The following is a 12,932-nucleotide window of genomic DNA, read 5'->3' as shown; positions in this document are numbered from 1 at the left end:
GGGCATGGTGGTGCATGCCTGTAGTGCCAGCTACTCGGGAGGCTGAGGTGGGAGAATTGCTTGAGCCCGGGAAGTTGAGGCTGCAGTGAGCCGTGATTGCACCATTGCACTCCAGCCTGGGCAAGACTGAGCAAGACTCTGTCTCAAAAAAAAAAAAGGAAAAGAAAAAAAAAATGTCAGCCTGGCCAACATAGTGAAACCCTGTCTCTACTAAAAATACAAAAATTAGCCAGGCGTGGTGGTGCATGCCTGTAGTCCCAGCTACTTAGAAGGCTGAAGTAGGAGGATTGCTTGAGCCCAGGAGGCAGAGGTTGCAGTGAGCCAATATTGCACCACTGCACTCCAGCCTGGGCGACAGAGTAAAACCCTGTCTCAGTTAAAAAAAGAATGATCTCACGTGCCTATCGCCCAGCTTGGCAAAGATTAATGATGTGTGGCCAGTCATGCTTCATCTGTGTCCCCACCCTTGGCCACCAACCAGATCATTGCTTCTGAAGTATTTCTACCAGACAGACGTCAAGACATTTTATCCAATGTTACAAGTAAGGAAGCTGGCCTGGCGCAGTTGCCTATAATCCCAGCACTTTGAGAGGCCTAGGCAGGTGAATCACTTGAGGTCAGGACTTTGAGACTAGCCTGGCCAACATGGTGAAACCCCGACTCTACTAAAAATATAAAAATTACACTTTGGGAGGCTGAGGCGGGCGGATCACGAGGTCAGGAGATCGAGACCATCCTGGCTAACATGGTGAAACCCCGTCTCTACTAAAAATACAAAAAATTGGCTGGGCGTGGTGGCGGGCACCTGTGGTCCCAGCTACTTGGGAGGCTGAGGCAGGAAAATGGCGTGAAACTGGGAGGCAGAGCTTCCAGTGAGCTGAGATCGTGCCACTGCACTCCAGCCTGGGCAACAGAGCAAGACTCTGTCTCAGAAAAAAAAAAACAGTTAGCCAGGCATGGTGGCACACACCTGTAATTCCAGCTACTTGGGAGACTGAGGTGGGAGTACCACTTGAACCTGGGAGGTGGAGGTTGCAGTGAGCCGAGACCGTGCTACTGCACTTCAGCCTGGGTGACAGAGCAAGACTCTGTCTCGAAAAAAAAAAAAAAGGCCAGGCTCAGTGGCTCATACTTATAATCCCAGCACTTTGGGAGGCCCAAGAGGGTGGATCACCTGAGGTCAGGAGTTTGAGGCCAGCCTGACCAACATGGTGAAACCCTGCCTCTACTAAAAATACAAAATTAGCTGGGCGTGGTGGTGCATGCCTGTAATCCCAGCTACTTGGGAGGCTGAGGCAGGAGAATTGATTGAACCCAGGAGGCAGAGGTTACAGTGAGCCAAGACTGTGCTATTGCACTCCAGCCTGGGCAGTAAGAGTGAAACTCTGCCCCCCCCCCCCAAAAAAAAAAAGAAAAGAAAAAGAAAAACAAAGAAAGAAAAATAGCCAACACTTACCTACCACCTACTGTGAACCACTACTGTAAGTACTTTCATAACAACCCTATAAAGTAGGTACTATTATCCCCATTTTATAGACAGGGAAGCTGAGGCACAGAGGTTCAGTAACATGTCCAAGGTCACGTAGTTAACAGTTCAACCCTAGTGGTTTGCTTCTGGGGCCTATGCTCTTGACCATCATACCAGACCACCTGAAAGACTCACAAAGATTAAATGAGAAAAGGTATGCAGGGCACCCAGCTCAATGTATGGTGCACGGTGAGCACTCAGGAAATGACAGCCAACCGCCATTCACATCATTCTGAATTCTAGCGCTGACCCTCATTGGTTGTGTGGTCTGCACAGGCTCCATGGTACCCGCCTGCCAGGGCCACCATGAGGATGCCAGCAGCCTCCTCTCCTGCTCAGTGCATGGCTGTGCTCAGCCAGCAGTGTTCTTGCCATTAGCTCTGCTCCTCTGCCCAGCCCGGAGGTTGCCTCTTACCCAGGATGAAAACTGGTGCAGCGGGGGTGTAGGTGGCTTGTTACCCAGCTCCGCTTCCTCCAGCTCAGCTCCAAGGACCTTCGGGCTCTCTCTTTCCTCATTCTTCCCTGCTGGGGGTGGCTCCTCCATCTCCATCTTCTCTGGTTCCTCCCGGGACCTAGCTCGGGACTCCAGCTCAGGAAGGCCAGAGGGGTGGAGGGCTGAGAAGGCCTCAGTCTCAATGTTCACCACACGGCCAAAGTGCCCATGGCCCACCTGGGGCTGGCTGTGGTGCCTTTTGGCCAACTGGATGCTGTCCCGCGGGGTGCCAGGAGCCCGCACCTTTGGTAGGGTCAGACTGCTGCCAGGACCACCTTCCCTGGCAGAGGTCTTTGTCCCAGGGAGCATCCCTCTCTGAGCAGTAACCAGACCCTCACCCCAGGAAGCTGAACTACATCTGAAGGTAAGAAGCTTCATGCATGGCTGGTGGGGAGGGCTCTCTCTTCCCAGATGAGGTTGAAGGGGCTTGGCCTCTACTGTTTCCCCAGAATGGACCGTGCTGGAACTAGAATCCTCCAAGGGGCTTGCTGCTTCAGAAACAGAGTCCTTGTTCTGCAGGGCACCTGGGGAAGGTGCAAGCACAGCTGCCTTCAGACCCTGGGCCTGGGAGCCACTGTCCTGGCCCATAGGCTGGATTCCCGGCTCTGAAGGGACAGAATCCTGCTCTGCAGCTCCGTGGGGGGGCACCAGCAGCTTCCACGAAGGAGCTATCTGAATAGCTGTGATTCGGGTAAAAACAGTCACATTGAGAGCTCCCGTAGCTCAGCCCCATACCCACCAAACACACCTACTGCACACCTGCACACCCTGGCCTGCCTACCTTCTAGCGCATCTTGAAGGGATCCCACCTGCTCCACCAGGCGCTGATTATGGCTTTTCAGATGCTGATTCTCCATCTCAAGCTGAGCAAAAAGAAAAATGAAGATTTAGGACACCCAGCCTACAGGTTTAGACGTATTTTTTCAATTCTTTTTTTCTTTTTTTGGAGACAGGGTCTTGCTCTGTTGGCCAGACTGAAGTGCAGTGGAGCAATCTTGGCTCACTGCAGCCTTGACCTCCCAGGCCCAACTGATCCTCCCACCTCAGCCTCCTGAGTAGCTGGGACCATAGACACACACCACCAGGCCCAGTTAATTTCGTTTATTTTTTTGTAGAGACAAGCTCTCGCTATGTTGCCCAGGTTGGTCCCAAATTCCTGGACTCAAACGATCTGCCCACCTCAGCCTCCCAAAGTGCTGGGATTATAGGCATGTGCCACTGAGCGTGGCTGCTGCATATTCTTTTCTTTTCTGAGACAAGGTCTGGCTCTATCACCCAGGCTGGAGTGCAGTGGTGCAATCTTGGCTCACTGCAACCTCTGCCACCAGGGCTCAAACCATCCTCCCACCTTAGCCTCCCACCTCAGCCTCCCGAGTAGCTGGGACTACAGGTGCACGCCACTATGCCCGGCTAATTTTTGTATTTTTTGTAGAGACAGGGTTTTGCCATGTTGGCCAGGTTGGTCTCAAACTCCTAGTGTCGAGCAATCCACCCGCCTAGGTCTCCCAAAGTGCTGCTGGGACTACAGGTGTGAGCCACTGCCCCCAGCCTGCATTTTCTTTTAAATTAAGTCCAACACACTTTTATTGAGTATCTTTTAGCAAGGGTTGGGACTGTGAGAATACGCAGGTAAGCCAGGCATCAGTTCTGTCTCCAAGAACTTGCAGTCTAGCAGGTGACCTGAGATGTACATCCAAAGAAGGGGATAGGAGGCCAAATGAGCCGATACCCTCCTGCACGTGTGAACCACTTGTGTGAGGACAGAGGAAAAGATGTATGTTTGTCAGCCGGGTGTGGTGGCTCACACCTGTAATCCTAGCACTTTGGGAGGCTGAGGCGGGCAGATCACCTGAGGTCAGGAATTCAAGACTAGCCTGGCCAACATAACGAAACCCCGTCTCTACCAAAAGTACAAAAATTAGCCAGGTGTGGTGGCGCGTGCCTGTAATCCCAGCTACTCAGGAGGCTGAGGCAGGAGAATTGCTTGAACCCAGGAGGCAGAGGTTGCAGTGAGCCGATATTGTGCCATTGCACTCCAGCCTGGGAAACAAGAGCGAAACTCTATGAGATATATGTTCATCCTTTTCCAAACTGCAATTCCCACTCCTTTTATTTAGAAGGAGGTTGTTTTCTGTCTGTTGGTGATAGCACTGTAGCTTCAAGTCCTGAGTTTCCTAAATAAAGGTACAGCACGTGATAAACTACAAAAATGGATAGAGAGGGAAGGTGGAATAGAGGTTACCAGGGGATGGGGGAAGAGAGAATGGGAAGTTAGTGTTTAGCGGGTACAGAGTTTCTGTTTGGAAAAATTTTAGACATAGATAGCAGTGATGGCTGCACAACACTGTGAATGTACTTAATGCCACTAAATTGCTGAATTGTACACTTAAATGGTACATTTTATGTATATTTTACCACACACACACAAATAGTTAAAAAGAATGAAGAGGATGGAAGAGAAAGTAGCAGGGCACGGTGGTTCACTCCTTTAATCCCAGCATTTTGGGAGGCCGAGGTGGGTGAATCACCTGAGGTCAGGAGTTCGAGACCAGCCTGGCCAACATGGTGAAACCTGTCTCTACTAAAAATACAAAAATTAGCTGGGCATGGTGGTGCGTGCCTGTAACCCCAGCTACTCAGGGAGGCTGAGGCACGAGAATCGCTTGAACCCGGGAGGCGGAGGTTGCGGTAAGCCGAGATTGCGCCACTACACTCCAGCCTGGGCGAGAGAGCGAGACTCTGTCTCAAATAAATAAATAAATAAATAAATAATAATAAAAGAGAAAGTGGAGAGAGTGGACACTGACCTGTGTGGGCTTCCTAGAAAGAAACTGAGGGGGCTTTTCAGAAGTGAGACACATTCCTTCTCGCAAACTTAAATCCAGCACCAAGCTAGTCAGGAGCTCCAGGGAGACCCAACCAAGACAAAAGGAAAGGGGAAGTGAACTACGGTGTCTCAGCATGGAGGCTGAATGCAAAACAAGTGCTGGACAGAATGAAGGTCAGCCGAGGCACCCCAGACAGTAGGGGGCAGGAAACTCCGGGGGTCAGGGCAGGCCCAGCCATGCCTCTGGCAGGCCTCCAAGATGAGTTTCCAACCCACCTCTGCCAACTTGAGTGTCACCCATTCCTTGATCTTTGCAGCTTTTTCTTGAACAGTTTTTGCTTCCTCTGCCCTCATCTGCTTCTGCAAGAAAGAGAGGGCCTTCCGTTAATCCCAACAATCACCAGGAGAGTGACTGACTGGAGGTGGGAAACCCCAAGAAAGGTCAAGTGTGCGTGCCACTGACCTCGCAAAGCCAGTGAGCAGAAATCGTTTGTTGCAATATTATTTGATAAGGTAACACAAAATTTAAAAACTGAAAACTGGAAATAGTCTAAGTGTTCACCACGAAGGGGTTGGCTGAATAAACGTGGCATATCCCTGACATGGAAGGAGAACGCTGTGCCTCCATATGCAAGCAAAGTTAATAGTGAGGAGTGGAAATCAAGGACTGGGGAGGGAGAGAGAGGTGACTTGTTATTTTATACTCCTCTGGCCGTTTTTTTATTTTTAACTATAAGCATATGTTACCTTTATAGTTAAAAAACAAAAAAATAAGGCAAAATTGCAGATAACTGAGGTATTTCCATCAAAGTAGTCAAAAGAGGAGATGATTGAAAAGGTTGGCATCTAAAGAGGAGCAGCCTGGCTGGGCATGGTGGCTCATGCCTATAATCCCAGCATCAGACAACGTCAGACTCTCAGTATTTCAGAGCTGGAAGGACCTTAAAGGTCATCTAGTTTAAGGTGTGGCAAACAATGGCCTTCAGGCCACATCCAGTCCTCCACCTGCTTGCCCCCACCCAGACCTGTTTTTGTAAATAAAGTTGCATTGTAATACAGCCATGCTCATTCATTTACGTATTATCTGTGGCTGCTTCCATGTTACAACAGCAGCTTTGACCAGTTGCAACAGAGACCTGTGGCCCACAAAACATAAAATAGTTACTACCTGGACTTTACAGAAAAAGTTGGCCAACCCTGACCTGGTTTGATATTGTCTTTGTGCTTCTGTGGCAACTAAGGCTATGGCAAGAAGTGACTTGCCTCTGTCCATTCATGGCACAGCTGGGACTAAAACCAGGTCTCTTGACTCACAAAACAGTGCCTTTTCTTTTATGAGATTGACCTACTGATTCCAATTGTAAAATGACCTTTTTTCTGACCTAAGGAGCTTTAGCAGGAGTCATTTTGTCCACCAACCCCCAGGATGCTGCCACTTCTAACTATGAGCTACTCAGAAGAGAAGGTATGTCTAAAATCAATGGAAGAATTGATCAGAGATTCCATGTGTCAAAATTCTATTCTTCCATCAATTTTCAGGAACACATGGTACCCCACAGCATACAAAGGCACCTCCATTAAGGGCCTATTGGGTTAATGCTGATGGGTAAACATGAATCTGCCCATGATGGTTGGAAGGCACCACCAGGATCGGCTTCTCCTACATGGAGAAGGCATGTGTAGGAAATTAAAAGTCATCTGTCCAGACTGTGGGGTGTTTAGTTGGAAATGATGGCATTCTGGCACGAGGGGAAAGCTGGGTAGGTAAGGCCAGTGGCAGAGGAAAGGGACAGAACTGGGATGGAGTTGGTGAGATTGTGAAGGGGAGAAGGCAGGACACAGGAACTGGCAGGTAGATGTTCCAGAAGTCCTCTCAGGAGCAAAGGTGCCGAGTGGAGCTGAAATGCCAGGCAGTGGCCTCTCCTGGGCTCCCATGTGCTCAGAAGGGAAGACCCTGGTTTTCTGAGGAGGCAACAACTTTGGTCTCTGCCTCTTCAGCTTCACTAAGAAACTTTGGGCAACCAGCTGGCCACGACTGACCATCCAGCTCTGTGCAGCTCTGATCATACTACAGCCAAGTATCAAGTATCTCATCTTGGCAGGGCACGACAAGGCCAGAATGGAGAAAGAAAAGTTCTCCTTACCAAGTACTGACCACGTGCCTGACACTAGGCACAGGTCACATAGGTTGCCTCTCCCAGCAGCTCTGTGAGGTGTTTCCACCCTTCTTTTATAAATGTGTAAAATAAGAATCAGTGACTTAAACACTTGGCCCACTGTCAGAGGCAGCAGGTGCCAGAGGTGGGCTTCACACCCAGATCAGTCTGCCTCCAAGCTCCTTTTTCTACTCTATCCCCTGCCTGGCTTCTAATGAGCAGATGTGGGAGGAACAGTCCTTCCTATAATTAAATTTTCACAGAAAAGAATAGGCTCAGGAGGGAGCGAGTTCCCCAGCACTAGAGGGCTTGAGCGGAACAGCTCAGGAAGCTGGGGGCCAGCCGTACAGATGTCGAAGAGGGCATGGTGCTCCCTTGCGCATGAGCCCTTACCTGCTTCTCCAGCTGAGCCTCTAGCTGGCTGATGAGCTCATCTTTGCCCTTTATGGCTTTCAGCAATTCTTGGTATTTCCGGTGCAGGCTCCCCTCAGAGTCCACATTCTTCAGATTGGACAGTTTTACCTTCTCTTCCATGACACCCACCTGAAAAGTACAATGATCTCATAGTGTCTCCCATCACTCACACGGGGTGTGCAGTGGCCAGTAACGTGGGATGGGACACCGTCTGATGCCCCAGGCTGTGACTCCCAGGCACAGCCCTTACCCAGGGCAGTCTGAGCCAATTAATTCAATTAAGTTCCAATCTGAGCAAAAGAAGGACTGACAAAGAAGAAACTCATTTTGGCCACTCTAGGTCATAGTAATGGAGAGATAGGTAAGAGGAGGGCAGAGGAGACGATAAGTGGAAAAAGCAGCTGGGTCTTGTGCCATTGACCTCTGTGGATCCCAGGAGGAATGAGTTGGGCAGGACAAACAGCCTAGGAGAGCAACTGTCCCAACCCCACCGTGGTAGAGATATTTACTGTTCACTGGACAGCCATGTGCTGACCCATATTTCTCAACCCTTCTGCAGCTAGATGGAGCCATGTCATTGATCCAACCAATGGGGTCCAAGTGGAAATGGTGCATCATTTCTAGACTCAAGTATGTATGTATGTATATATTTATTTAAAATTTTTTTAAAACAGATAAGATCTTGCTATATTGCCCAGGCTAGATTCAAACTCCTGATGTCAAGAGATCCTCTCGCCTCAGCCTCCCAAGTAGCTGGGACCATAGGTGCATACCGTCACACCCCGCTGGGCTTAAGTATTTAAAAGCTGGTGCAGGGTGGGTGTGGTGGCTCATACCTGTAATCCCAGCACTCTGGGAGGTTGAGGCAGGAGGACTGCTTAAACCCCAGGAGTTCAAGACCAGCCTGGGCAAATAGTGAGATCCTGTCTCTATTTAAAAAATAAAATAAATAAATAAGGCTAGGCGCAGTGGCTCACGCCTGTAATCCCAGCACTTTGGGAGGCTGAGGTAGGTGGATAGCTTGAGCCCAGCAGTTTGAGACCAGCTTGGGCAACATAGCAAGACCCTATCTCTAATAAAAAATACATCCAGCTTTCTTTCCTTGCCATGGCAACCAAGAAGGCTGCGCATTCCAAGTGGTCCAGCTATAAGATAGGCAAGCCTCCTTTAACCTGGATTCCTGAGTGACTGTGGAAGCGGAATCACTGGCTAACCCTCAATGGACAGGTTCCATGAGTGAGAATTAAATGTGATAAACCACTGAGACTTCAGACTTAATTTGTTACCACAGCATAGTCTAGCCTATTTGGACTACTATACCCACTTGCTACACTGATCTTTACCCAGAGACTCTACTCCCACAGAAAGCTCCACGCACACTCATTTGTTCAGGTATAACACAGTACTGCTGGTGATGTGTGTGTCCACCTGTGTCCGTGGGAAGGGCCTGGAAGGGCCGACGGTCATTCCCCTGCATATTCCCGCCGATCCCCTCCCCTGGTTACCTGGGTCTCGGCGTTCTCTGCTCTCTGCTCTGCCTCCAGCAGCCTCTGCTCCAGCTCCTGCATCTGCTTGGCCAGAGAGAAAGGGGAGATGTAAGATGTAGGTGCCATGTCCCTACTGTGAACACGGCATCAAGGCCACTTTAGAGAACTGTGCACACACTGCACACAGGCCAGACTTCAAGTGCCCATCTCAAGTGGCTCAAGAGTGTCAGGGTAAGGATTTTCAAGGCAACTCTCAGCTCCCTAATCCTGAGTTCATGGGGCAGGTGAAGAGCCCGTGGCTGCTGTCCTCTCTACTGAGGGAGTGGAGGCCCAGCTCTTTTGTCCTGATGGAGGGTGTCCGGGGAGGGCAGCAGCTCCACTGTCATTCTTCCTGAGCATCCCACCCTGTCCTGGCTTCAGTCTCCCCTTCCTGAGGCCCCTTTCCTCTCAGCATTGGGTCGAAGGTGGGGCCATGCTGCTGCTCCCATAGGGCCCACCCTGTGTCATCGATAGAAAACACTTCTCCCCACTCAGAATATCTCACTGGTTGGGGATGAATACCTCCTCACCCACAGTCGAGGGCACCTCTGCCTGTAAGGGCTTCAGGGCTATCACCTTATTTGATTTCTCGAATCTTAAAGAACTAGAAAGAGAAAGAGAGGCTCAAGATACATTTTTCAAAATTCTATCTTGCGAGCTGGGCACAGTGGCTCATGCCTGTAATCCCAGCACTTTGGAAGCCTAAGGCGGGAAGATCACTTGAGCCCTGGAGTTCAAGACCAGCCTGGGCAACATATCAAGACCTCATCTCTACTAAAATTTTTCTTTTTTAATTAGCTGGGCGTGGCGGTATGCGCCTGTAGTCCCAGCTACTCAGGAGGCTGAGGCAGGCGGATCACTTGAGCCTGGGAGGTTGAAGCTGTAGTGAGCTGAGATGGCACCACTGCACTCCAGCCTGGGTGACACAGCAAGGTCCTGTCTCAAAAAAAATTTTAAAAAAGTAAAAATTCTGTCTTGCTGCCAGTAGAGGCATGTCACTCAAGGCTGAGGAGCATGGAAATTCTGGAAATTACACCAAGTGGCCCAAGCAAAGGGACTGAAGTTCTTGTACGTGGAGGCTCTTCAGGGACCAGACCTAACTAAAGCTGAAGACTAAAGAGCTGCTCACGAGCCCACAGCCTACATGGCATCTCTTTGCAGCTTCTCAAGCTCATGGCTTGGCAAGTGAAGTGTGCGTTAGATGTCAGCTCCCATTCTTCCCCTGCCAGGGCACCACCGTGTGCTGCCCAGTTGGACATCATCACATGGAGGACCCACAGAAGCAGAGCAAATTCATGCATCCCGCTCTCGTGTCTAACACCATGTGCCAAGCCTAGCTGGGGCTGCTGCTTCCTTCCCCAGCCTGCCTTGTCCCAGAGTAACACATATGCATCATACATGTCCCAGAGGCGTTGCATCCCAGCCATGCCTTCCACGAGGCTGGACAGGCCCAGTGCCCCTCACTTCCCAAGTTCCAGCCCAACCTCCTCTCTAAGGATTTGGCCTCTTCTCTGGCTACTCAACCTTCTCCCTTCAGCCTGGACCCTAGCTGATATTTACCAGTGAACTGATCAATCCTTCTCTCTTTCCCAATCTCTCAGCTGAAATTCTGCTTTCCTTAATTAAAAGGTAGATGAGCAGGACCCCCCAGCCTGCTGCTAGACAGTGAGAGGAAAGTTACATGGAAGCAGCAGTTCATGTTTGGGAACCTGGGGGACCTCTTTGCTCAGGGTGGCCTTCCCTCATCCATTTTTTTCTCCTTTCTGGGACTGGGGAGACACAGATGCTTTCGGGGCACATTCCCTTGGACAGAGAGTTAGAGTTATGCTCATCCGAAGATCCCAAGTAAAACTCAAGACTTACAACCCATATGGGACAAAAATGCCCTGGTGCTCCCATGGATAGGGCCCTCTCTGACAGGCATTCACGTGTTCAAGCCAAGGATACCCACATCCCTTCTTTCCTTCCTCTCTTGCGGTAACACTACTGAAACCTCTCGATGGAAGCTGAGTGGGTGGATTGGTTCTGGTCAGTTTCAGGCATTGGTTTGAGCCAGATGGACTGTCCTAAGTCAAACAGTCCTCAGGCCTGTCCCAGAGGAGTTCCTTGACCTTCACACAGTTGCCATGCAGCCACGGGGCAGATAACAGCACAGCATAAATCAATATTATGTTTATAGGGGTGGCTGCCCAGTGCAAAAGGAATTCTCCTTGGTGGTGGGGGGTTGGTTGATACATAGTGGTGGCCCCCAGTGTTGGTACTGCATAACCCTTCCCTCTTTGACACCAGACCTAACTGGGCCAGCCAGATTCTCTCTCCCCAGGAATCTGGAATCAAGAGATCAGAGGCTGGAGCCAGGGAGGTGCCCTGGAGAAGGTGCACAAACCTCACCAAGTCATGATTGCTGGATAGTTCCTTCAGTTCTGTGAGCTGCCCCAGGATCCTTCTAATAAATCCTCTTTGCTTAAGCCAGACAGAGTTGGGTTTTGGGGTTTTTTTTTACCCACACAGAAATAATCTAATGAATGCAATGATGAGCATTTTCTTTTTCAAGAATAAAATGAAATACTGAACGGGAAGGCCCTGGTCCCTCAATAAGTTTCCTAGGTTGCACTTCAGCAGGACTACTGAGACCTAACTAATCTGCTCTGTAGCTCAGAAGAAGGCATAGGCTTTCCATTGGAAATGATAATTCATATTTGTGACATTCTGAAACGATTGGCTGATATTTTCTGACTTCATCTGATGGAAAAACTTGTCTTGCTCTTTTGCAAATGGAGACCAAGGTGGAGTAAAGGATAAACTTGGGTCTTACCTCTCATGGAGGCATTTCCATTTGGGTCAAGAGTGATAAGTCAATGACATTGGTCAGAACCAGAAATCGCTCTGTTATTGACAACACAGCGAGCATTTTTTCCCCTCCGGATTTTATTATCTATCCCATGCACATGCTATTACTGAAGTAGATTGAATGGCAAGGCACCTTTCAGAGCCTGGGGTCTCCCCTGGGGTATCCTCCCAGCCCTGGGTCACCCTCTGTCACTGCCAGGTGGTCCTCATTACTGCCGACCCTCCCAGTCCTTCTTTTTGTTTTGTTTTGTTTTTTTTTTTTTTGAGACAGTCTTGCTCTGTCGCTCAGGCTGGAGTGCAGTGGCGCGATCTCGGCTCACTGCAAGCTCCGCCTCCCGGGTTCCCGCCATTCTCCTGCCTCAGCCTCCCGAGTAGCTGGGACTACAAGCACCCGCCACCACGCCCAGCTAATTTTTTATATTTTTAGAAGAGACGGGGTTTCACCGTGTTAGCCAAGATGGTCTCGATCTCCTGACCTCGTGATCCGCCCGCCTCGGCCTCCCAAAGGGCTGGAATTACAGACGTGAGCCACCGCACCCAGCCAGTCCTTCTTATCCACCCTGCAAGGACACTTGACACTCAAAGCATTTCATATTCACTTTTATGTTGCAGTATTCTTTTTTCTCTAAAACTAATGTCTGAACACTTTAGCCCCAGCATCAACACTTTTCACGAGGGCAGATCTTTCTTCTTCACCTTTGCTTAAAGGCCACACCTGGAGCTCTGCAAAGCTGGTGCTATAGAACCCTTATTTGGCTGTTCCAGGGTCCTCTAGGACCATGTCCTCAGCTGTCCTTTCAGTGTGTGGGTCTGGGGTAACACGCCAGCCAAGGACGTGTCGGGTTTAGGTGGCTGACAGGGATCTACTTTCACCAGCTGCACATAAGACTCATAAGCTGCCCTAGAACTGGCTGCAGCAACCTGATGAAGTGCACTTGGCACCAATCTGGTATTTAACCCCCAAGTGTACAGCTCCTTGTCACACGCTGTGAGATGCTGTGAAATACCAGCCCACGGTGGCAGGAGCACCTGGGACTCTCCTGTACTCCCAGCACAGTCCTGCTGTGCCAAGCAGTGGCCTGAGCCAAGAGCCACACCATCCCGGGTCTCAATGATCCCTTTGAGAAAAGGGTTCAAC

At 50.0% G+C, this 12,932-nt stretch overlaps 1 protein-coding gene across 4 annotated transcripts in view; it reads right to left on the bottom strand.

Annotated features, from left to right (window-relative positions):
• The window catches only part of PLEKHH1 (pleckstrin homology, MyTH4 and FERM domain containing H1), a 56,377-nt gene that overhangs the window by 24,652 nt on the left and 18,793 nt on the right, over nucleotides 1–12,932 (bottom strand). For 3 of the 4 annotated variants that reach the window (XM_055362165.2, XM_055362164.2, XM_055362163.2), the window contains exons 3-7: nucleotides 8,924–8,989; nucleotides 7,398–7,547; nucleotides 5,125–5,208; nucleotides 2,803–2,884; nucleotides 1,944–2,701 (exon numbers count right to left, since the gene is read on the bottom strand). In XM_055362165.2, the coding sequence (XP_055218140.2) occupies nucleotides 1,944–2,701; nucleotides 2,803–2,884; nucleotides 5,125–5,208; nucleotides 7,398–7,547; nucleotides 8,924–8,989 (1,140 nt within the window). The remainder of the gene's footprint in view (nucleotides 1–1,943; nucleotides 2,702–2,802; nucleotides 2,885–5,124; nucleotides 5,209–7,397; nucleotides 7,548–8,923; nucleotides 8,990–12,932) is intronic. The other variant, XM_004055324.5, reaches the window with a different exon arrangement.

The sequence above is a fragment of the Gorilla gorilla genome, chromosome 15 (assembly GCF_029281585.2).
Source record: "Gorilla gorilla gorilla isolate KB3781 chromosome 15, NHGRI_mGorGor1-v2.1_pri, whole genome shotgun sequence".
Taxonomy (NCBI): Eukaryota; Metazoa; Chordata; class Mammalia; order Primates; family Hominidae; genus Gorilla; species Gorilla gorilla.
This window is presented reverse-complemented; position numbering and strand designations above follow the sequence as displayed.